Source organism: Gigantopelta aegis, chromosome 4 (assembly GCF_016097555.1).
Source record: "Gigantopelta aegis isolate Gae_Host chromosome 4, Gae_host_genome, whole genome shotgun sequence".
NCBI classification, from domain to species: Eukaryota; Metazoa; Mollusca; class Gastropoda; order Neomphalida; family Peltospiridae; genus Gigantopelta; species Gigantopelta aegis.
In genome coordinates, this window is record NC_054702.1 from 11,891,052 (window position 1) to 11,915,341 (window position 24,290).

At 34.6% G+C, this 24,290-nt stretch overlaps 1 protein-coding gene across 1 annotated transcript in view; it reads right to left on the reverse strand.

The window, feature by feature from the left end:
• LOC121372411 (E3 ubiquitin-protein ligase RNF213-like) overlaps positions 1 to 23,550 on the reverse strand; it is a 49,019-nt gene extending 25,469 nt beyond the window's left edge. Inside the window, exons 1-5 of the mRNA XM_041498717.1 lie at positions 23,101 to 23,550; positions 10,529 to 11,121; positions 10,186 to 10,339; positions 8,778 to 8,998; positions 1,705 to 1,857 (exon numbers count right to left, since the gene is read on the reverse strand). Of these exons, the coding sequence (XP_041354651.1) occupies positions 1,705 to 1,857; positions 8,778 to 8,998; positions 10,186 to 10,339; positions 10,529 to 11,121; positions 23,101 to 23,128 (1,149 nt within the window). The 5' untranslated portion in view covers positions 23,129 to 23,550. The remainder of the gene's footprint in view (positions 1 to 1,704; positions 1,858 to 8,777; positions 8,999 to 10,185; positions 10,340 to 10,528; positions 11,122 to 23,100) is intronic.
• Between the last annotated feature and the right edge of the window lie 740 nt (positions 23,551 to 24,290).

Here is a 24,290-nt window from a genome sequence, read left to right on the forward strand (position 1 = left end):
TAAATGACATTTTTGTAAGCATAAAAAAAAATCGATCCTCTTTTGTCAAAATAACAGAAGGGAAGTAACTCTGCCTTTTTTTCTCATTCGGAAAATGTCGACTACTTTCGGTTTCCGAGAATGTAACAGGCCGAATTGTCCCGACTGTTTAACCTTTGCCGAAGTGAGAATTGTGGGATAGCCTATTTATATTGTTAAAAAAGCACATGGAGTTTATAAAATGATGTGTTATTATAATGTTTGTTGTCATCGTAATGGCTACGAAGCGTGTTGCCGCTAATTAAACAGGCTGTGTATTGACATTCAGTGTTGCCATATAAAAAAAAACACTATCCAATTTAGTTCTAATAACACCTCTGAATTGTAAAATGTCTTCCCACTGGATTACATAATGCAACTATGACAAATCTGAACTGCCAGACTCCCGAGTTGACAGCGATACACACGATGCATGTTAAAATCACATGTCACAGCAAGACAACGAAAAGACCAATTAGCTGTATAAACATACTTGTGTCAGTTAATTTTGTATGTTTGTGCGGTAAAATGTTGGTTATAAGGGTACACTTCAAGAAATTATTTTTGTACAATTAAAAAATGTTGTGTTTGACATTGACATAAAGTTACTCACGGAAATGGGTATAATTCCGGTATATTTCACACGATGTCCGTAATGAGGTTTTACTTATGATTAATGAAAATACAATGTTTATTGCATCATTATAATGATTTTAAATCAGTACCACGCCACCGTTCCTCATTATAGTAAAAACTGAATATTAATTTATAAGATTTATATAAATTTGTCTTTGGTACTTAGGTACACTAACCACAAATGATAATGTAACGCAACCCGTAAGGCTGTAAGTGTAATACCGTAAATGTACTAATTAAAATTTTTATTTCTTGTTCATGTTCTTAACATTTTTGGATAAAATATTTTTTTTTTTTAAATATGTATAAAATCATAATAATATTTAAACTTAAAACTTTTTTTTAATGCCAAGATCTAAAGTTAAGAAGTATATATGACATTATAAAGTATTCATATAACTTACTGTAATAATGTTTTTTTTAAATCTTGCGATTTTGGGTTAAATTGTGTGAATTTAAAAAATCTCCTGCTTTTTGACCAAATCTCCTGCTTTTTCAACACACACCTCCTGCTTTCTCTTGACTAAAGGTTGACAGGTCTGGTTTACACACAGGAAAATCTCTAATATATGTAATGGGCCACTGGTTGGTATGAGAAAAGTTGATTTGGTAAACTGGCAAAGGAACAATCCTAAGATTCATCAAATCTCAGAGATCACTTCATCACTTGGCTACATCCCACCATTGTAAAATTAACCCACTGCAGGTATTTACTCTAGCCTTTTCATACTATAGAATATACTACAAGTTATTTATTTCTGAGCTGATTGTTTTCTAAATTGCACACAGAAATTGTTTAAAAAAAAATTCAAAACATTTTTACTTTTCTTCTTACATCGAACCCAATTGAAATTATTTACAAAAAAAAACATTTGGGACAGATTATAGATATTTTTTGTTGACTCTGTGTATTGACCGACCACTCTTCTTATGATGGTATTTAGAGGCTCGAAATGTCGGCAAATAGACAGTGATATACAGTACATTCTCAACAATGAAAAGCTAAACTTCACAAAATACACAAAAGTGTCTGCTGTTTTATGTACATACCAGCTGTGGAGGTGCTGTTTTTCTGGTTAAGTTTCCAATGCGATATAGACCCTTGGAGTTGATCATTCCTGCCTGAGACAACGATGTCACCTCCACAGAACCATGGGACTGTCTAATTTCCTTCAACCATTCCAAAAAGCGACATGTGCCCCGCTAAAATAAAATTTCAAGTATCAAATTTAAAACTGCCATGAAAATAATAGTTATTTTGTACCATTGTCATTTAATTAATACCAGATATTAGTAATTGTAAACATTCCTACACTCTAGCCATTTTACTACAATTGTAAAATAATATCTATAAACATTATGTAATGGTAGTAACACAGTTCTCAGCTGATGAATAGGTTGAAAGTCTGTTTTGTTTAGGATTTTATGCCCCCCCCCCCCCCCCCCCCCCAAGCAAATGGTCCACTTTCAGAACTAAAACATACAGGTTTATACATATGGAGTTTCTGGTGATGCAAAAACAAAATTAAAAAAGGGTCCACTATGTTCATATTCGACCCCCACCCCCACCCCCACCCCCTGCACACCATGTAACTATTTCTGATTATAGCTGGATTTTTAAAACAGAAAAAACAGAAAAAAAGAATCGCACAAAAATCTGAAATACAGAACTGCATGTTATCGATAATTCCATCACATCTAAAACAATGTGCAAGAGATTCACCAAAGAGATTAAAAAGTATGCATAAGTTCAGTGATGCATCATATTTAGTACATATAGCCTTCAAACTTTAAATGCTGTCAGAAGTCCCAGGACATTATATACAACACTGATGGAACAACTTCTGTGCCCGAATGATATGGCATTGTCATCCCTTTTGTCATACAGCTTAGTTTGGAGGCCAATGTCGCTTTGAATTTCTATGCATAGATCGAGGTTTAATACTTTCAGATGTTTCTTTTATTTCTAACTCTTCTGGGTAAATCAGTGGATGGTAATAATGTTATAAAGTTTGTTTTGTTTAACAACACCACTAGAGCACATTGATTAAGTAATCATCGGCTATTGGATGTCAAACGTTTGGTAATTCTGACTCATCAACAGAGGAAACGCACTACATTTTCCTAATGCAGCAAGGGATCTTTTATATGTACTTTCCCACATACAGGAAAGCACACACCACGGCATCTGACCAGTTGTGGAGCACTGGTTGGAACGAGAAAAAAACGAATCAGCTGAATGGATCCACTGAGGTGGCTCAATCCTGGACGCAAGCATCTCAGGCAAGCGTTAAACCGATTGAGCTAAATACTGCCCCCTTGGATGGTAATATGTTGTACTGCTATTACTGAATCATATAAGATCATCAATCATCAATATAGTGAAAAGTAGATAAAAGTTTAGTCCGAAATTCTGATTCATATGCATATATTGAAAAACAAATTGGCAAGTACTGGCGTACATTTGGTGTCCATAGGGATTCTAATTTCCTGTCAATCTGATATGAAATGGCTATGGTATGAACTGACTTGATACTAATGGTCATTTTGTACCATGACAATATTAAATTGTTTAGTAAAGTCCACAAATAATAAAAATCATTTGTGGAGGTTGTTGTTTGCATAATATAAAGGTTTGTATAGTAAAATTATTTTAAAAATTGCACTACCTTTTGAAAATTACATTACCTTCTTGTATTATGTCAGACATATCCATTTTTATATTAGACTAAAAAGACATTATATGATGGTACTAAAATGCCCTCTGCATTTGCCCTATAAAGCCCTCTCAATTTCACCCCTACCAATGGCAATGTATTACTGTGCCCTTCATCCTCTCTGGCCGTCAATGCCCCTCAACAAATCAGATCGTAGTTAGTCTTGAATGTTATTGGAAAACTACCTTTATCTATGTTGTCTTGGAAAAGTTCTAAAATTTCACTGTGAAAAATAATTAAATGCAATGAAGTTTATAGTTTCCATTGTATGAAGTTATTGTTTCAGAAATGTTGCCATGTTACGAGTTAACACAATTATGAAAATATGCAAGTCGAAAACTCTCGATGTGGAACTAAAATGTTCTGAATTAGATGTGCAAGCCGAATTTATCACAGATAACTGCTAATGGCACTCATGACACTGTACATGTGTTGTTTTATTTACAAAAATAAAACTGAAAATAGCATTTAAACCAGTCTAGCGGACATTTTTCCACTCGGTCTGGCTGAACTCGATCCAAAAAAACTTTACCGATTTACTTGGGTTTGAAAGGAGGGCATTCGGTCTTGGTAACAGATTTCCTAACAGAAATTATGCCATTATTACAGAAAATTATTTAAATTCTATATTACATTACATATAATCTGATGTAATATAATTAAAAGATAAAGACTGAACTAGTACGTCAGTGTGGAATGACTATGCTGGATACAGATGTCTTGCTACATGTCACAAGCGATGGCGGCCCCGCCATCTTTTAAGACTTATTTCCAATAAGCCCGCCATCCATTGGCAGCGAGAGTGATATCCGCCATCCGTTTATTTAGGCCGCCGTCCAAAATCACAAGTCATGCCATGCCATCGTTTTGGACTACCAGAGTAATCAGGTTCATCGTCGTTTACAATTAAACATACGCATATTTGACTGGGAATAAGCCTAGGTGGGTAAAAGAACTCATTATCAGCCTACAATGGGGTGAGCTTATTCATGAGCAGGAGGTTCAGCTCAGTGTCGAATGAAGGTCAGTGACCCAGGAAGTGAATAACAGGAAAACGCGATTATGTCACGTGCATTCAAAGAGATATTAATACTTTAAAGGCATTCAATCACGGATTTAGTGGGCCTTATTTCTCTAAATATGGATTACGACTTGGAAATTACATTCATTTGGAATACCAAACCTAGTTACTGTATGATCCAAAACATTTTAAATGAACTACGATCGAGGGAATTCCATGACACACTTCATTTTTAAAAGTTAGAATTCTTCATGTTTATAAGTTAAAAAATTATGACAAAAGACTCATAGTGATGAGGCTATATATACGACAACCATATAATGTATTTTTGAATTTTATATAAATGACCGCCGTGTATAGAGACTTGGCAAATGGAGGCCAGTTTATATACATGGCAAATAATAAAATAACGAAAATAATTGTGAATACGCTGAAATAAAATAATAAACATTCAGAACATGAACTCACCATTTATTATTATTATTATTATTATTAAATTATTTTGACTGGTTCGCAAAGTGGTCATTCGGTTTAATGTATAGCGTAAAAAAACAACAGTGTATGTTTTGTCGTCAAAAGGTTGGCTTAATTATTACCAATCTGGCATGATTTTACAAGTAAGGTTTTGATTGATCGAATGAAAGGTCAACTGGACATGAGCTCTAACGGGCTGCTGTTAGATCCACATGTAATAGTGGAGCTAATTTTAATTAGATTGAATTATTACTTAACCCAGTTGCATCCAGTTCTACGTGCAAGGACAAGTTCAGCCTGCCGTATGTGCGTGTGTGCACGCATGTTAATCTTGCATTTTTATAGCCAAACCTCCCCCAGATAAAACATCGCCCCCTCCACCCCAAAAAGGTAGTAGTAGGCTAATAATATAATAATAATAATAATAATAATAATATAATAATAATAATTGTGTATTATTATTAATATTTAAAAAATTTATTATTTATTTTGCTAGTACTATACAGGCAATATTACGCTATCCATATGTCTATGGAAAACGTACACAAAAGGATCTGCTAAATTTATGTACTCCCCTCCCTTTCCCCTGTTCAGAAAATGCTCTGTTCGTACAGTACTTAGTATGTATTCCTCCTGTTCGAGATGGTTTGGTAATATGGATTAATCAAATACCTATTTACTGCCTATATACATTTTTTCTGTGAATATAGCCAGCCCTAGTTAGCGGAGGCTATATACACGGCCTTCGTATATATAGTCACATCGTATATAAACATCATCTATTTCAGCGTATTCTTTAAAAACGTAACGATTCCTATCCCAAGTCAGCTGTTATGGCATATTTTGCATAATAATGAATTTGACAAGGTGGAAAATGAAGGTGTTCATGATCCAGATATTTAGAGTTTTTCGCGTACGACTAACGATAAATTCATCTATAGATGCAAAGGCCTAACTAGTCGGGATTGTCGATGTTTAACATGCTTCTGTTACTAAAATAAGCTTATTATCATTCAGTACATGTTTTTATTATTTTTTAACAACTTATTTTGATTGTTGTTGTTTTTCTATTTACCCTACGTCGCATAGGACGGTCAAATTTATACATTGTCATATAATACCTTGTTGGGTCAATAATTAGGTCAACCATCTGTGAGAGAGCGCGTTTAATATGTTATATGTCTGTTATCATTCATACATATTGAAATTATCCATTGGAAAATAAAACAAGTTTCTCATAGTCCCTGCCCCACAATCTTACCGGCTTTCTGGAAATACTGTATTCCCTTTGGGCCGCTGACAGATTTTGTCGAAACCAAGTACTCAGTACACATATAACTCTCAGTAAGAATAAATAAATTGTTCTTTTGACACGTGACAATTGATTTATTTATTATTATTATTTGTATTTTTTTGGTGGGGGGGGAGAGCATTTTTGGCAAAATAAATATACAAGATATTTTCGAAGTAGTTGTACCTGAAAATATTAGGTACCGCGCCGGCCATCCCTTCCTATAAGTGGAACCAGCTCTATCAATTCCCTCCATCCCTTTCCTGAATACTGGAGAGACCACTGGGATATGATAAATTTTCATCCCCTTACAACCCCATTGTTCTTGATTGTGCACATGTCATTCGCATGTTAACTGTTACGTTATTTTCAGTCAACGAATACCACCACTGGTATAAGTGAGTCTTACAGCATTATATATAATCTGATGTAATATAATTAAAAGATAAAGACTGAACTAGCACGTCAGTGTGGAATGACTATGCTGGATATGATAAATTGTCATTGATTGTGCATATGTCATTCGCGTGTTAACTGTTACGTCACTGACTTTATGGATGATTAGTCTAAATTTAAAGTTACAGTGTCTGGTTACCATATAATAATATCATGCACAAATATGAAATACAAGTTCAACTGCACTTTTTAAAAATTTGTGTGTGTTCGCTATGAACGGAGAACGTCAAAAGTATACGCTCAATTCATCGCCTGTGCGGCCATTGCTCAGCAAACCACAAACGACAGCCTGTTGTCAATTTCAGTTAACAGGTGCGTTTGCAGATTTGAAATTGTAGGGTTCATCTCAAAAAATTAAATGAGAAATCTTGCGCTGTACAAAGAACGTTCGGTTGAGGATACGTACTATTGTTTCGTTAAAACCGGTTTTGATCTTGACATGTGATGTGGCTTGTTTGGCCAGTAGTGTGTATTTACTATAGCATGACCTGATTAGACCTAGCCAGTTGGGGTGATGTGGGCTTTATTTACAGAACAATGGGATCTTGCACCACATCATGCACTGGCATGACACTTGTAATTATTAAAGAAGCCATTGCCAAACAATATGAATACAATACTCAGGTGCAAGCACTTGTCACCCAATTTGAAATGGTATCTTGGATTTACTATAGAGTCAGTTCGGGTGACGCACACTTTATTTATAGAACGATAAGATATTACACCACACTTGCACTGCCTTAACCCTATTTCTAAAAATAGACAACTCCTGAAAAAGGAGTCTGCTCACGGCATTCAAGCCCCCTAATACTATCATCACATATGTCTATGGAAATCGTACACAAAAGAGTCTACTAGATTCATACACAATCTCCCCCTCCCATTCAGACCACTCACTGTTCATACAGTACTTAGTATGTATTCCTCCTGTTCCAGATGGTTCGGTAATATGAATCAAACAAATACTTATTTACTGCCTATATACATTTTTGCTGTGAATATAGCCAGCCCTCGTTAGCGGAGGTTATATACATGGCTGTCATATATAGCCACATTGTATATAAACACTGTCTAGTTTACAGTATTCTTTAAAAATCTAACAATTCCTATCTTAAGCTAGCTGTAAATGGGATATTTTGCATAATAATGAATTTGGCAAGGTGGAAAATGAAGGTGTTTGCGATCCTGAAGTTTAGATTTTTTCGCATACGACTAACAATAACCTATAGAAAGAAGTGTTTTAGTTAACAACGCACTCAACACATTTTATTTATGGTTATATGGCATCAGACATATTGTTAAGGACCATACAGATATTGAGAGAGGAAACCCGCTGTCGCCACTTCATGGGCTAATCTTTTCGATTAGCAGCAAGAGATCTTTTATATGCACCATCCCACAGACAGGGTAGTACATACCACGGCCTTTGACATACCAATCGTGGTGCACTGGCTGGAACGAGAAGTAGCCCAATGGGCCCACCGACGGGGATCGATCCCACACCGACCGTGCATCGAGCGAGCGCTGGGCTACGTCCCGCCCCCAAATTTACCTATAGAATGAATAAATGTTTGTTTAACGACACCCCAGCACAAAAATACATATCGGCTATTGGGTGTCACTAAATTTACCTATAGATATAGATGCAAAGGCCTAATTAGTCGAGATTGTCAATGTTTAGCATGCATATGTTACTAAAATAAATTAATGTATAAGCTTATTATGATCCAGTACATGTTTTATTAATTGTTAATAACTTATTTTCATATTTTTTTGGTTTTATTTACCCTATGTCACAGAGGTCGGTCAAGCGTTCTCGTTACTCAAGCTTGATAAATCATCATAATTCAATTATTTTTATAAAATATCAACAATAAGTGGAATATGCTGGTTATGAAGATGGTTCAATAAAGTACTTTTAGGCACAAATCAAATGTATATATTTTCATATAATACTTTGTTGGGTCATTAATTAGGACAACCATCCGTGACTGAATGCCTTTCATGGATACCGATTTTATAAGATTGAATACAAAGACCACAACAGACTAGTTTTGTGAGGTATGTGATTGCATTTAGAGGAAGAATATATATACAACTTTACTGAGTAGATCATAAGATTAATACTATATATGTAATTATATGTAGTCAGTCAAGATCTTACCAACATGTCTGGTAGTTTTTGGTTTGTCATTAATTCTCTCCAAACCGATTTGCAACTTTCCAAAAATTTAGCATAATCACACTGCTGGTTACAGTCAAACACTAGTGGAGCATATCCTGTGGTGGCAGCATGTAGACAGTTCACTTTATGAATCTCAATGTCCCCCTCTCCAGCAGAAATGTAAGCCAGATCCACAAATACCTTCAACTCTTTCAAGCCAGCTGATGTTCAATAACCAAAACAATAAACAACCTTATTACAATTGTAAGACTCAAGTGCATTAATATGATATAAACATACAGTATTTCCTTTTGAATTTCAATCACATTTCAATATTGCCATATTTAAACATAATACTTCATACATTTTTCTCCTCTATCACTCAAACAGAAAAAAAGAAGAAGAGTAAATGACAATACTTATTAAATATATATTATCAAGTAGTCAGATTTTTTATGATAAAATGTTAAATCAATCACTTTTAGGATGCACTTAATACAGTAGTCAACAGAAAAACCTCAGAACCAAAAGTTTAGACTTGTATCTAGTCTTCAAAATACGGGTCACTGAACATTAGATCTCATTTGGGGAATCACTTACATTAATTAATAAGGTTGTAACCGTTTTACTAACTGAAGTAGAGAAAAATCCAAATACTTTTTAAAGGGTTTGGATTGACAAATACATTTTATCATATACTAAAACTTGGAAACTTAAATCCCAAACACATGCATACAGACTCCACTTTTAGACTGGGTGGGGGAGGCAGGCTGATTGTTGCCTGAAATAAATGAAAATGCCTGAAGTTGAATAACATTATTTATTCATTTTAGCATTACCAATTGCATAACCGCCAAACAGCTATATAGTGCTGCAGATGAATCACTACTCATTTTTATATGGATTACAACTAATATTGTGAGTAGAATGATGGAAATACATGGTGAAAAGGTTTCAGGAAAGCTTGTTTTGCTCAAAATTTGAGGATTTGCTTCAGCATTTGCTAACTCTTTCCTTGTCTCCTACATTTATGATTCCGAAAAGTTATAGTCTGACACGGTTTTTGACCTTGACTGTCCAAAATATATCGTCACTGATTAATCGCTGGGTTTTTTTCAAAACATTACTTAATAAACATGATATAATACAAAAGATTGCATGAAAATTTTAAGCTGGGTAATCTACAACTGCCACAATTATAGTCTATTATATGTGGGGTGAGGGCTTTTTAAAAGTGCCTTTTTAGGACAAAATTATAGGAAGTTTAACAAATGATAGTAAGTTTGATCATCTTCACATACTTATAATACAATTTGTCTTTAACGAAAATATACTAATATGAAAAAAGCACTTACGTAATATTATATTAATAGTAATTCTAAGTATACAATGTAAGTCATTTGTTAACCTGTCATGGATTGTCTTAGCCAGTCGACAAGGGGCTTGCTTTCTCTGAAAGCCACCAAGCATTCAATTTGTTTCTCAGTGACATCTTTCAACTTCCTGCAGGTTTTGAGAACAGATTGATCCATCTTTTTCATGGCTACATTTTTAGATTTTGTCTGAAAAAAATAATTTTTAAAAAGGAGAAATTAATTAACTTTATGCATAAGTTAAAGTTTTATATACCCTCTTAAAAAATTTATTATCATAATTAATGTTATGTAATTTTATGAAAATGATATATGACTGGTTAGATTTAAATGGTGCTATGAAAATGTTTATATAAAATATGTATAACAGATGCATACCAGATTCTGTATTTCCTGGACAGGTCTGAAATCTCCATTGAAACCGAACTCCTTCTGGATTTTCATAATTTCACTAGCTGCTCTTTGACACTTATCCAACACTGAGAATGTTTTTAATTGCTGAATTCTTTCTTCCACCCACTGACAGGTATTGTCATCATTCATTAAAGTAAACTCAGATTTGATTGTTTCATAATCCTCGCCAAAGTCATACATATATTGTTTTATGTTCTGAAATGTGATTGTGCCATTTCTGATATCCATGCTTAGATTATCCCATTGTTGTTTAGCATTGTTCCACACTGCAAGAATGGAGTCCAAATGTTTGGAGTTGATACTGTCAGGCATGTGTTTTGCTCCTACCCGCTGCCAGATTTTCATGAACAATCCACTATGCTGCAGCATTTGAAGTTGAGGTATAATTAAAAGAAGCTGATCGGGAATTTCAAATATATTGACAAGAGGTTCATAGGCTGTAATGTCAAATTTGTCTTGACTTTTGAACTCAACAGGTTTACAGAGTTCATTAAGTATTTTTTTATCCATGTTGGAACCAATTCTGTGTATATTCCTTGATATATCTGCGGTATTCACTATAAAGAATAATAATATAAAAAGAATAATAAAATAAAACATTTTAATAATTCCTGTACATTTTCATTAATAAATATAAATTCAAAAGAACATAACATTGGTAAATATTTCCAAGGTGTGCAACAAACATATATGATGTACTCATACATTTTCCTATACATGTATTTGTTTATTTTTTACCTTACCAAATGATGAATGAATGTTTCATGAGAACCCAGCAATAAAAGTGCATCGGCTATTGGATGTCAAACCAATTTCCCTATAATATTATAAATGAAAACTAAGTGTTTGTGAATAATAGACCTTGTCTGTGTAACATACCTATAAAGATAAAAGACCTATAAATAAAGTTTATACAACAGAACTCATGTGCAATGCTTTAACATATTATTTATTGAATACATTTATTGTGTATATGACTATATAGTATAAGACAACTGTAATAAATATTCATATTCCAATGACTGATTATAGTCGAAATTTATCAGTTTGGCTCTACCAATGTGATGATCCATTATAAAAGTTCACCATTGATTGTGTGGGAAAATATTACAGTTTAGATAATCAAATTGATATAAATATGCTGGGGTTGGGGTTGGTTTTCATGTGTACACAAAGCAAAATGTTCTTAAAGTTAGTTATTAAAGGTAAAACTAGTGATTTGTAGGATCTATCCCAGTAAAAATGACAATGGGTTCATGGTGATTATAATTTTAAATCATTCTTATGTTCATATAATGCTAATAATAATAATACTTTATTTAAAGACGGTAGCTCAATTAGTACAAAACTATTCTCCCTTGAGACCTTCTCTACAAATTAAATTGAACTACATTATAACAACATATAATATAATATGTAATATAAACTATACAATATATACACATGTACAGGGAAGATATATGTCTATACAACTTAAGTTTCATTGTACTTAACAATATGGACAGTGATGATTACAAATAGTATTTAAAACAATTAAGACTTATCAATGGGCAAGCCATTTCAAACAGCAACACCAGAGTACTGAAGACTTTTTGGTTTTATTGCTAAAAGATTTCCCTCATTTGTGGAGCAGAAGCCATAATTAGATTGTATTTTAATGAAAATATTTTGCAGATATGGAGGAGCAATGCCATTAAGAGATTTGTAAACAAGAATAGTTTTTTAATATTCAACCTTTTTGTCCATTGTTAACCATTTTAATTCTTTAAAGAGAGGATTCTTGTGGTTTATCCAGCTTTTAAAAAATAATTTTGAGATTCTGTTTATACCTTGCTTGGAACAGTTTCCCCATGTTGTCAGGTAATATTCAGTACAAGCTGAATATAAGCATTAAAATAAAGTAATCTTACTTTAAGTGGCAGGTATTTTTTAATCTTTAACAGTAACATAGTTTTAGAGTTGAGCATTTTACAAATTTTATCAATTTGTGGAATAAGAAAATGGTCAACATTCACCCCTAGCTAGCAGCTTGTGAGTGTCAATGTTTTTAATTCCTGTTTGTTTGACATAAAGATCCAGGTGCTTTTGTTCAATCTGTGATAGCTTCTGAGCAGTTGTTAGTAACATACAGTTTATTTTATTTTCATTTAAAGACATTTTATTAATATAGTACACCAGTCTTCCAGGGTGTGCACCTTACGGTCGCCTGATCGCCCATGATGAGTCAAAATAACGTCGGGCAAGACAAAATTTTATCTTGTGTCAACCGCCTGGTGACTGAAAATTTCTGCATATTATATTATGTATCAAAATGCAAATAACTAATGTTTGTAAGAGATCGGAAAGTTATTTTTTAATTTATTGTTTTCAACTGGTTTCCTATTAGTATTTGTGCAACCAAACCCATATAGGACATAATTAATAGCGACCACTTCAACAGTCTATCGTACAGTCTAAAACCATTCTGAATGCCTCGGCCGGTTTTGATTATGTATTCGGAAAACATCAGCCATGTCTGTCATCCTATTTAGTTACAATCAGAACAACTCGTCACATTCCACTAAGCTTAGATATTGTTTATGAGCCTGAGGTTTTCTGAAGTTACATTGTGTTGGAATGTTTTTGTTTCTTACAGAATATACCGAGTCTACAATACCAAACACCTAATCATCATTCAAAACGATGTCAACGACAGCTATCATTGCCTGTGCATGTGTGAGTGTTGTGGAAACTTCAAATTAACTGAAATCTTGACAGGTCACTTACGATGAGTCTGTAGATTTCTAAACATCCAGGTTCTGTAACTAGTTCCCTGTTTGATATAGGCTCACATTATTGAGACAAAATTCTACTATGGTATTATAGTGATTTACCTTGTATGGTTTAGAAATAGTGATTATGCCTTTAACTTGTATTGTGTGTTTATTTCTCCAGTGGATGTGATTATTGTTTGTATAGATTGCTGTCAGCTTAGTATTTGTTTTTAGTTCCTTGTCATAAGGCCATAAGAGCACCTTATTCATTCCAAGACCGAGCCTTGGTAAAACATTCCAGATATTTGATTGTGTGGGTCCCGTGACAACATAATAATTAGAATTTAATTACAACAGTTTGTAATATAACTAAAACAAGTTCTGTTTCCTTCTTTTGTGTTGTTATTATTGTTTGTATGCTATGATAACATGTTTTTAAAGTGCAATTTAAGTAAGTTCTTATTTTAACGACATTTGGTTGCAGGCCATTCAAAAGTTGTATGGGTGAGTCAAAGTGTTGCTGTGAGTGGCCCAATTGGCCAGTCAAAACAAATCCCAATTGCATACCCTGTCTTCTATGTTTTTAAGGTCATCATTCAGTTTTCCTTGTATTAAATCTAGGGATGAATAAGAGATGTGTAATATTGTGTCATCAGCAAATAGGTCCATGTGTGAATGTTTGGCAATGTGTCGTAGGTCATTAATAAATACTAGAAACAGCAGCGGCCCCAACAATGAACCTTGTGGGACACCTGCCTTCACTACTACTGGTACTGATTTAGAATGTTGTATCCTATTTGTAAGATACGATGCTATCTATTTTATGGCATTTCCATCAAAATTAAAGTGCTAAATTTCCTCATTCATCTCTTTTAGCCAGATTTCTGTAATTTTTGTAAGTGCCATTTGACATGAGTGAGATTTACAAAACCTAACTACTCTTTGTGAAGAAGATTGTTATCATTCATTAGGAATATAATAGATTCGCTACAAGGTTTTTGAGGATGCTGTACCAGCAAATTTTAAAACATGATCAATCTACGAGCAGAGGCATATTAGGGCCACGCCCCTTTTTTGGCAGCGAGTGGATCCTCAGCCTCATTCTGGCTTTGCACGGTCAGTCCCTTACAACCAGCCCATGTCCAGCTCGGATGCGTTCTTGCAGAAACTTTTTTATCTCTGAAAGTGTTGGTAAAATGGATATGGGTCTATAATTTATAGGATCATCCTTTACACCATTTTTAAAAATAGATGTTACCTTTGCACATTTAAATGTATCAGGGTATTGATTTGTTTTGACACTTAGGTTGATGATATGTGTTACTGACTCAGTAATCATCGCTGCAGAGTTTCAAGATCTTTGGTCCAGTATTATCAAATGCTGCAGATATATTTATATTCAGCCCATCTAATCATTTATATACTTCTGCTTTTGATATACTGCACAGTTTGAATTGTCGTACCTGTATGTTAGGAGTAGTTTCTCTTAGATGGTCAGCAATACTATTAGGATTACAGTTTTAATTATTTTTAAGAAGCTTATCTTTCTTTCTTTTAAGTTATTTTTGTGCTTATATCCAATTAAGGTTCAAGCATGCTGTCCTGGGCACACACCTCAGCTATCTGAACTGTCTAGAACAGTAAGTTAGTTGTTAGTTGGGACCGGCCTCGGTGGCGTCGTGGCAGGCCATCGGTCTACAGGCTGGTAGGTACTGGGTTCGGATCCCAGTCGAGGCATGGGATTTTTCATCCAGATACCGACTCCAAACCCTGAGTGAGTGCTCCTCAAGGCTCAATGGGTAGGTGTAAACCACTTGCACCGACCAGTGATCCATAACTGGTTCAACAAAGGCCATGGTTTGTGCTATCCTGCCTGTGGGAAGCGCAAATAAAAGATCCCTTGCTCCTAATCGGAAGAGTAGCCCATGTAGTAGCGACAGCGGGTTTCCTCTCAAAATCTGTGTGGTCCTTAACCATATGTCTGACGCCATATAACCGTAAATAAAATGTGTTGAGTGTGTCGTTAAATAAAACATTTCTTTGTTAGTTGGTTAGTGAGAGAGAAGAGGGTATAGTGGCCTTACAACTACCCACTGAGCCCTTCAGAACTCGCTCTGCGTTAGAGCCGGTACATGGGTTGGGAACCCTGTACCTACCAGTATGTAGTCCAATGGCTTAATTACTGCGCCACTGAAGCTAGTAGTAGCTTATCAGGTAACTCACTGAAGTGTTTGTTGAAAAGATTAGCAATTTTACACGGTGAGTATGCTGAGGTACAGGTCTGTTCATATTGGTTGTCTCGCCAGTGACCAACTCCGAAGCAGGAGGGAGGGGGAGGGGGAGGGGAAGTGGTGGTTGATGGGGACAATTTAAATATGTGGTATAACCACTTAAAAAAAAGGAAAAGAAAAATAATTGGGGAGCTACATTACTTTTTATCTTATATTATAACTTAATAATAATTGCACCAAATACACTATACCATACTATTCTTTTAATATATAATTTATTAGGTGCATAATAATATATTTTTTTCAATCATCGGGCGGTTCGAAATAGTATATTATATATCCAATTAATAATCAATTAAATTTATTTTAAATTAATTATTCAGTTAAGCCCTAGAGGAATAAGGATTCGCAAAGGAGGGAACCCAATGTCACAGTCGGTCCGACGCTCCAACAGGCAGGTAGCCCATTCCGGTCCATCCGGATTTCCATGGGGGGGGGGGGGGGGGGGGGGGGGAAAGGCCTCCTAACAGGCTTCCCTACCGGCCCAAAACCGCCAACGCCCTAACGCACCCAAAAAGCACCCTACCACGGCGTCCCCCCCCCCCCCCATCCCGCCCCCCCAGGTTATCCATAGAACACAGGTGGGCAATAATTAAAATGATATGAATGATTAATGAAAATGTTAATGAAAAAGCCCGCGAGCCGCCGTCCGGAGTGGTGGTGAAACGTATTGCAGTTGGTGGTGTTGCTGTTATTAATTGGATGGTTGATCCGGTTGTTGGTGGGAGGTGTCTTCGCTGTTTTCCTCAAGCATTCGTGAGCCCAACACCCGGGGGGGTGCGTCACCTATACGGATGACAAACGTCATTGCTATATAAACCTTGGTATCACCCAGGAAACCACTCAATCGTTAAGTGGGTGACGCCGAGTACCGGTCAGGTTTTTTAAAATTGTTATATACAATGATGACAGATCAAATTAATAACCATTTAAAACCTATATATTTTAAAAAATAAACACATATATATTAAAATACTAAAAAAAAAAAATTAAATGCTAAGAGGAAGATTTAATTAATAACTAATACATTTATTATAACATTTATTTAAAAATATAATCAATATACCATATAATTTAAGAACTAAAAAGCATTCACGCCCCAGCCAAAGAATTCGCCTATGGTGGGCGGCACAGACACTGCCAGGTATATGCACCGCCAAGCCATGGCGAAAACAACAAACACTCACGCAGACGCTCTCACAGTAGGTTCAGAAAGTAAGTTTTTGGCCGGCTAGAAGCACGGACCGAATAGGAGACAATTTATGAGGGACCGAGCCCCGATTGGTTGGAACTCGATCCCCCTCAGCCAATAGCCCCAACACCCAATAGATATTCATTTAAGGAAAAAGAGTGAAAAGAGAAAGACGTGATATCGGAAGTACAGAAGTAAAGAAAAATATAGAAGTAGTGGAAAGAATCCACATTAACTTTTAAACAACAGAAATTATTTAGAAGGGCACGCTCAAACGCAGAGTCCCCAGGCGACAAACGGCTGAAGCCCGGCTCACCGGAGACCACCGACTGCCACCTCGGAAGCACCCGTGAGCGGCCAACTTCAATTAAGACAGAAGAAAGAAGACACAGATAGTGTGTTAAAAATAGAGCAGATCGATAGTCGACACTCAGTAAGGAATGGTGTGTTGCGATTGGCTGAATCTCAATCCCTAGCTGGAGCCGTTCTGCATTAAGAAGCCAGTGTTAAAGAAACAACAGGAGGATAAAAATAGAGAGCTGCGATTGGCTGGATTTCAATTCCTTCTCTGGAAAAAAAAAGAAAGAGAGGAATGTGGTTGTTGTGATTCTCCAGTCAATGCGCTAGATGAGTGAAATAAAAGGGAAATAATGTGTGGAGGCTGTTTGGTGATTCTAAAATGGATTAAAAATATATCATTAGTAAATTAATTAAAAAAGATGATTTTTCATAAAAAAGGAGTTAAAATAGTTTTATGGTTTGTCGCACGGGAGAGTATAGCCGGAGCAAATACCACCGGAGACAAGTGTGCCACCAGCCATCTGTCGGCCACCATAAAGGTAGGGGTAAAAAAAAAAAAGGCAGGCTCCTGATTGAGTAAACTAGTAGAGTCCTCGGACCGTACTTAGACTTTTAAATAATTTTTAATTTTATGTGCCAGCTACTTATTATACATTTAATTTAGTATCAGTTACATATGTCAAAATAGCCCGCTCCACCTCCTGTTTGTGAGTGGGGGGCGGGTTAAATATTTTGACGGGGTTAAATTTAATATTTAAGTTGTCAAATATTTTTTCAAGAGTTTTTCTTTCGTTAATATATTTAACACACCTGCATATTCCCAGTTCTTATACAGTCAGCTTAGGAACTAATTAAGCAAACCCCTATAACCTTAGTGGAACAGTCTAGTCCATTCAACTGATCAGTTCAATTCAATTTTATTCCATCAAACCAATCACATTGGTATATAATACATGTATGCATTTGTAAATTGCTATGCATACTGCAAATCGGGAAAATAATGTGTTTAAATTAAAAATTCAAGTGCATGTGATAAACATTTACAGTGTGAATATCACATATATGACAGTAGTAAGCCATAATAAGCCAGTACTCACGAATCGGAAATGAAATTCTAAATAATGTAAAAATAACACAGACAAGCTAACATAGTTGTCAAGGTTTTTTTAACAGACATTGAATCTGTAGTTTATGATAATTTGTGTTTTTATTTTATAATGTGTAGCAAAATATGCAACTTGCAACTATGATATTGCACCTTTAATTTTAACAGACATTGAATCTGTAGTTATGATAATTATGTTTATAATAATACATGTATGTGTTTTTATTGTCATAATGTGTGACAAATTGCTGTCTATCATCACATAGTAAATAGATAATTTGTAATAATGTGATGTGAATGTATGTTCTGTTCTTGTGTGTTAATTGTTAATAGAAGGCGAGTCCATTACTGCATACTAGGTAGAAGGTATAGGATTAGCAGTTCACTCAACCATGACCTATGTTGTTATAAAGTGTGTTAGAAATGGGAGGATTGTATGTTTCTTGGAATTCAATTCATTTAGATATTTCCAAACATGACCTGTGGTCTGATTTTCTTCAATGGCCTGTTTGTAGTAGTTTTCCTTTGCTTTCTTTATTAAAGAGGTAACTTTGTTTCTCCAAAGCTCACATTTCTCCCAGTCTTTTTGCTTGTGAAATTTGTCACGCAAATGGCGAGCTTTGTTAATTTCTAAGGTTAACCAGCAAGGTTTGAGCTGTACCTTGCTGTATTTATTTTGTTTTGATTGGTGCATGGTTACTAAAGATCTTGTTAAAGAGTTTATACCATTTTTGAAAAACAGCATTACATACTGTTTCATTTTTTATTTCATTAGATCAGTTAGAAAAACATTTTCCCTGACATTTTTGAAATCTCTATATGTTATTGTAATATGATTGGACTTTGTTGAACACTGTATTGTTCCTCTAGTTCACTAATGGCAGATATAAGTGTTCCTCTAGTTCACTAATGGCAGATATAAGTGTTCCTCTAGTTCACTAATGGCAGGTATAAGTACTTGAGTTTCATAGATATGTTTTGGCTTGGTATAAATGTGATCTATTAATGTTTCTGACTCAGATGTGATTCTTGTGGCTCTAAATTATCTGTTCAAAACACTGAAGCCATCTTCTTGGTGGGGACTTCAGATAGTCTATATTTAGATCACCAGCTATGATAATTTCATTAATAGCTTTTGCAATTTGCTCTTCACATTTGTCTATCCAGACAGCTAGTGAGTTTGGTGATCTGTACACTGAGCAATATAAGAAGGGCTTAGATTAAACTAACCGATTGTGTTATCAAAATAAAAGCTGATCAGTTGGTGCAAACATGTTATAACTGATGATCGGTGATGAAATTACAACAAATGTCCATCACTAGTAACACTAGTAATAACAAATACAGATAAGAGTGCTGTGGAAGATGATATACCGTATAACTGGAAATTTTTAAGGATTTTTATTTTCGTGGGTTTCGAGGGTAAGTTGTCAGTATCAAAAATACAAATCCTTGAAAATATTTGAAAACATAAACAAATTCTATCTAAAATATTTATTGTGAAAACCATAACACACTGACAATTTACCGGAACATTTTATTTCCTGTCATGTACAGTCCACCGGATACGGCAAGAGAATAGTATAGTCAAGACAACAAGTTAGAATTTTTTTAAAGTTATTGTGTGAATCTCACTATTTGTAGAATATAATGAAATATTTTTAAATTTTGTATATTGTTTTTGTCAATGTCTGTCTTTGATTGTTAGTATCACAAACTGCACAGTTATACACATAATAATAAATAAACATTACAGATAACCATGTACTGCTCGGACGTACTGGATACATAAAACAGTTAATTATCAACGTGGACCGCCCGCACTGCATTTCCTGCAGTGTTTTCAATTCTGCCATAACTTTTATAATCCACCTTGCATAAATTGGTTTTATCGCCGAAGTACGCATGTCGATATTGATGTCTGTTATACCTTCGCCTTCTTTCATAGCCAGGGAAACCTGTTTTGAATACCATATGGTGAACTCAAGACTTCAGGGCGTCCTTAAAGGAGGGGACAATTAAGGCATTTGGCCAGGTATGCATTTTCAACGATATATAATGCACATTATTGCTTAATATCAACAAGTATAATCTTATAGTTAATTAATAAAAAGGTTAAATGTGACGGCTATTATATATAATGGGTGTAGCCATTTTGTACCATCCTAGTGAATACGCCCTCTGGCGAGCTGGTGGTTACGTAATTAGTCTTCGAACTGAAGAAACAAAACATACCTGATTTTTGCGGATGCATCGCAATGTTCTGTAATAATAGCCATCCCAGTAAGCCAGTAACAATTATATATTATTTTTCAATACAAAATAAACCACCATTGTCAAAATGTTGAAATAACTATTATGGTTTGTACATAAATTAACCCATGTACTGAAATAATATTCGGAGTGTTTTCTTGGTTAATTGGTCTTTTCTTTCCATGGCCTGTACCTGTGGTTCCTGATTAGCAGGTGTATACTTAGACGGTCCTCAGACACTGTGCCTAGACGCACTAAAAAGCGATGCCTCTTTTATTACGATCACAGGGTATTGTACGTGTTATAACCGCACGGATACCCCTCTGTTCGTAATGGAGATTACCAGCCACCCTGCGTTATTACTGTAAGTAATTCTATAAAACCCTTGCTTAAGTAGACTTTCCCATCTAAAATAACAAAACTGACCAATTACGTCATCCCAAAGAAAAGAAAAGTATCACTTGAATATCATGAGTGGTCGTTTTGCTCGAACGTACCTTACCAATAGGCCTAATAATATGCATTTTTTTCTTTGGATTTTAAAAAAAGAAAAATACTATAACTTCATTTCGTTCTATTGATGCAAATTGAAATATATTTAGTTAAATAGTTTATTATACAATCAAGTCATTTATGTTGTTTTACAAGTCAGGTTGATGAAAGCGAAGCGCCTTGTCGTAAATTAGAGCGTTTGTTTACACTGTGTATAGAGGAGATGGACGGAGCTGACGTCACTTTGCCCCAAGCTATACCACCGAACGTCTCAAAAATGAAACAAAATGGCTGCCCCCAGTTAGCAGGAATAATCATGTTTTTTTATTAATTCTAAAATTAAGCGTGTTTCATTTGTTAAAGTGTCAGTATGTGTTGGTGGTCCGGGTATGCATCTTGTTTGAGTTTACTCTACCTTTAAGTGGTTTGTTCACACAATTGTCGTAATTGGCTTTACACAAAATCAAAGACTGTGATCAGTTGTTTTGCGAATAGCATACGGGGTATCACAGTGGCCATTTGGGCTATAGCTGAGTGCTCTATTGTTTAACTTTACACGTCGGTGGTACTGAACAACTGGCAGCCGAGGTGAAACTTTAATCAACAATAACAAGTAGACTAGACTTACTAAAACTTGAAAATAAAATCTCTTTCAATTCAGATTTGGCAAATGACAAATATAAACCTTGAAATGTTTTTATACCCCAAACCACGAAAAATTAAGACCACGAAAATTTCCGGTTTTACGGTAGGTGTATGAAAAGAAAGAAGGCTGATGTCCACTGCATTATAACACAATATAGCTTTTGTCATTATACGTGTAGTTACTTTATACAGAAAAGAACATTATCACTTTCAAAGGCACAGTGGAAAACTGATGTAGTACAAATAAAATGTATTCTACAAAATATTTTTTTAATAACAGGAACACAATTTATTTATTTATTTACCATTTCTAGGTGCTTTTTGACAAGAACTACATGTATGAGATATTTTGTTTTCATTTAAGGGTTGGGTTTTTTTTTGTAGTTACATGACGTATGATACTATATGACCACTGTCAGATCAGACGGGGTGTGGAAAAGGTTGTCATCTAGCTGTTATTTCCAGTACTTATTTTTTTTACTACTAAGAGGTTTCAAGCTAAAATTTCAGCTGTATCCACCATAGTATTGTTGATAATTTTTCGTCAAGAAAAGCTTTAAACAAGAGGCATATAATGGCCTGTAGAGCTCTGCTATTTAATTTTCAATTTTATCAGTAGTAGATTCATGTAATTCATTAAATGTAAAGTCCGCCTAATGCAACATTTTTATTTTAAAAAATGTTTTTAATAAATATCTTAAACTTCCCAAAGATTTATTAGTTCGTGAAAACTGCCTCACAGTACCAAGTTGCAGAACTATCCAATTAAAAATGTAGGAAAAGATAGACTTTTAAATTTTCAATAGTTTAGTAGCTAGTGCTATGAGTGGGTTTTCATTTTTTTTTAATTTTCTGTTATCAGGAAACAAATAGCCAAATTCACTGATTCTGGAGCACAACTCCAAAACAATTTAAGATAACTTCCCAGAGCTTTGCACATATATTAGTTTAGTGGTCTAGATTGGCATTTAACCCCAACTCTTTAAACATATGGTCAATATATTTTGTGAGCAAGCCCATTTCCAAATTCATAGTTTCTTGTTGGTTTCAAACAATTAACATGCGTATTTCATAAAAATACGATTTAAGTTTTCTTTTTCTAATAAAACTTGTTATGATGACAAACTGTCAATTGTAAATATCTGATCACATTAAATCAGTATTATAATGTTAACTATTAGTAATTGGAATAAGAAGTTTGTTTTGTTTAACAACACCACTGGAGTACACTGATTAATTAATCATCGGCTATTGGATGTCAAACATTTGGTAATTCTGACAAGTAGTCATCAGAGAAAACCTGCTACATTTTTTTTAATGCAGAAAGGAATCTTTTATATGCACTTTCCCACAGACAGGACAGCACATACCACAGCCTTTGATATACCACTTGTGGTGCACTGGCAGGAATGAGAAATAGCCCAATGGATCCACTAACAGGGATTGATCCTAAACCGATCGCGCATCACGCAAGCGCTGGTAATTGGAATAAATGAAACCAATACCTGATGACAGATGTGCACACAGTTTCATTAGATCCTGTGCCTGTTGCAAATATACATCAAAAGCGTTCAGCTCCTTTGCTCTTGCTTCGAGCACTCTGTCCAAGTGCTTTTCATCGGTTTTCTTTGCTAATGGATGACAAAAGTTTGCTTCAGCTGCTGCTATGAGTATTAGAATATTTTTCTTCTCTGACAAAACAGTTTTTAGATTTCCAACACTAATGGTTCCTTTGCAAACAGTTTCTGCTACATTTGACAATACAGAACTGGCTTTACTTAGGAGTTCTTTGCATGAGTTGGTCAAAAGATCAGTTGTTTTTCCATCTGTAATAAAGAAGGGAAAATATATTTATCCTCATAAATTACCTCCTTGTCTTCAGTGTATTTCCAAATAAAACTATTGATAAATATCACTTTATATACCTTGTATTATTTATTAAAATCCTATGGCATCCACTTCCATCAATAACACACCAAATAAATAATCAAACAAAACTTACAAAAAACATGCACACACAACTTACTTTCATGGTTTACTACATACTGATTTCCATTACTTGGGAACAGAGTTGTCTGAATGTCTTTTTACATCTGATCAGTAATACATAAAATCTTAATTTATCTATTAGTTTGTGGATACTGACCCGGAGAATCATATACCACCAAGTTTTAAAACTATTTGATCAAAACTGTAGGAAAAAATTAATTTTAAAATTAAATATTAAGCCCTGTCAGTGGTAAGTGCAGACAGTCGTGCTGCCAAGCAACTTTAAATATATATATATCCATATTTTTAATAAGTTTTATTTTCAAGATTAATGTTTTCTGCACACGTATGCACATTAAAGGCGCAGAGCCTAGTTTTAACCCACAGAAAGTGGACACTAAGTTTAGTTAATTTACAAACCTGTAACTCATTTGGATAAAGTTACAATAGAGTGAAAGAAGAGTCTGTAACAATGAAACTGGAAAATATCCTTAAAAATAGACTAGAACTCGAATCAATAACCGCTACCGGTACTTCTCAAATACACATGCATTTTTTAAAATGTGAAAAATGCATTTTTGTGTATTAAAAACACCAGGATGACTAGAAACACTTCAGTTCTATATGGAAATTAATAATTTGAACAATAAAATATAAGTACTGTTTGATTTCAGTGATCATAAACATCTCTAATAGTGAAAAATAT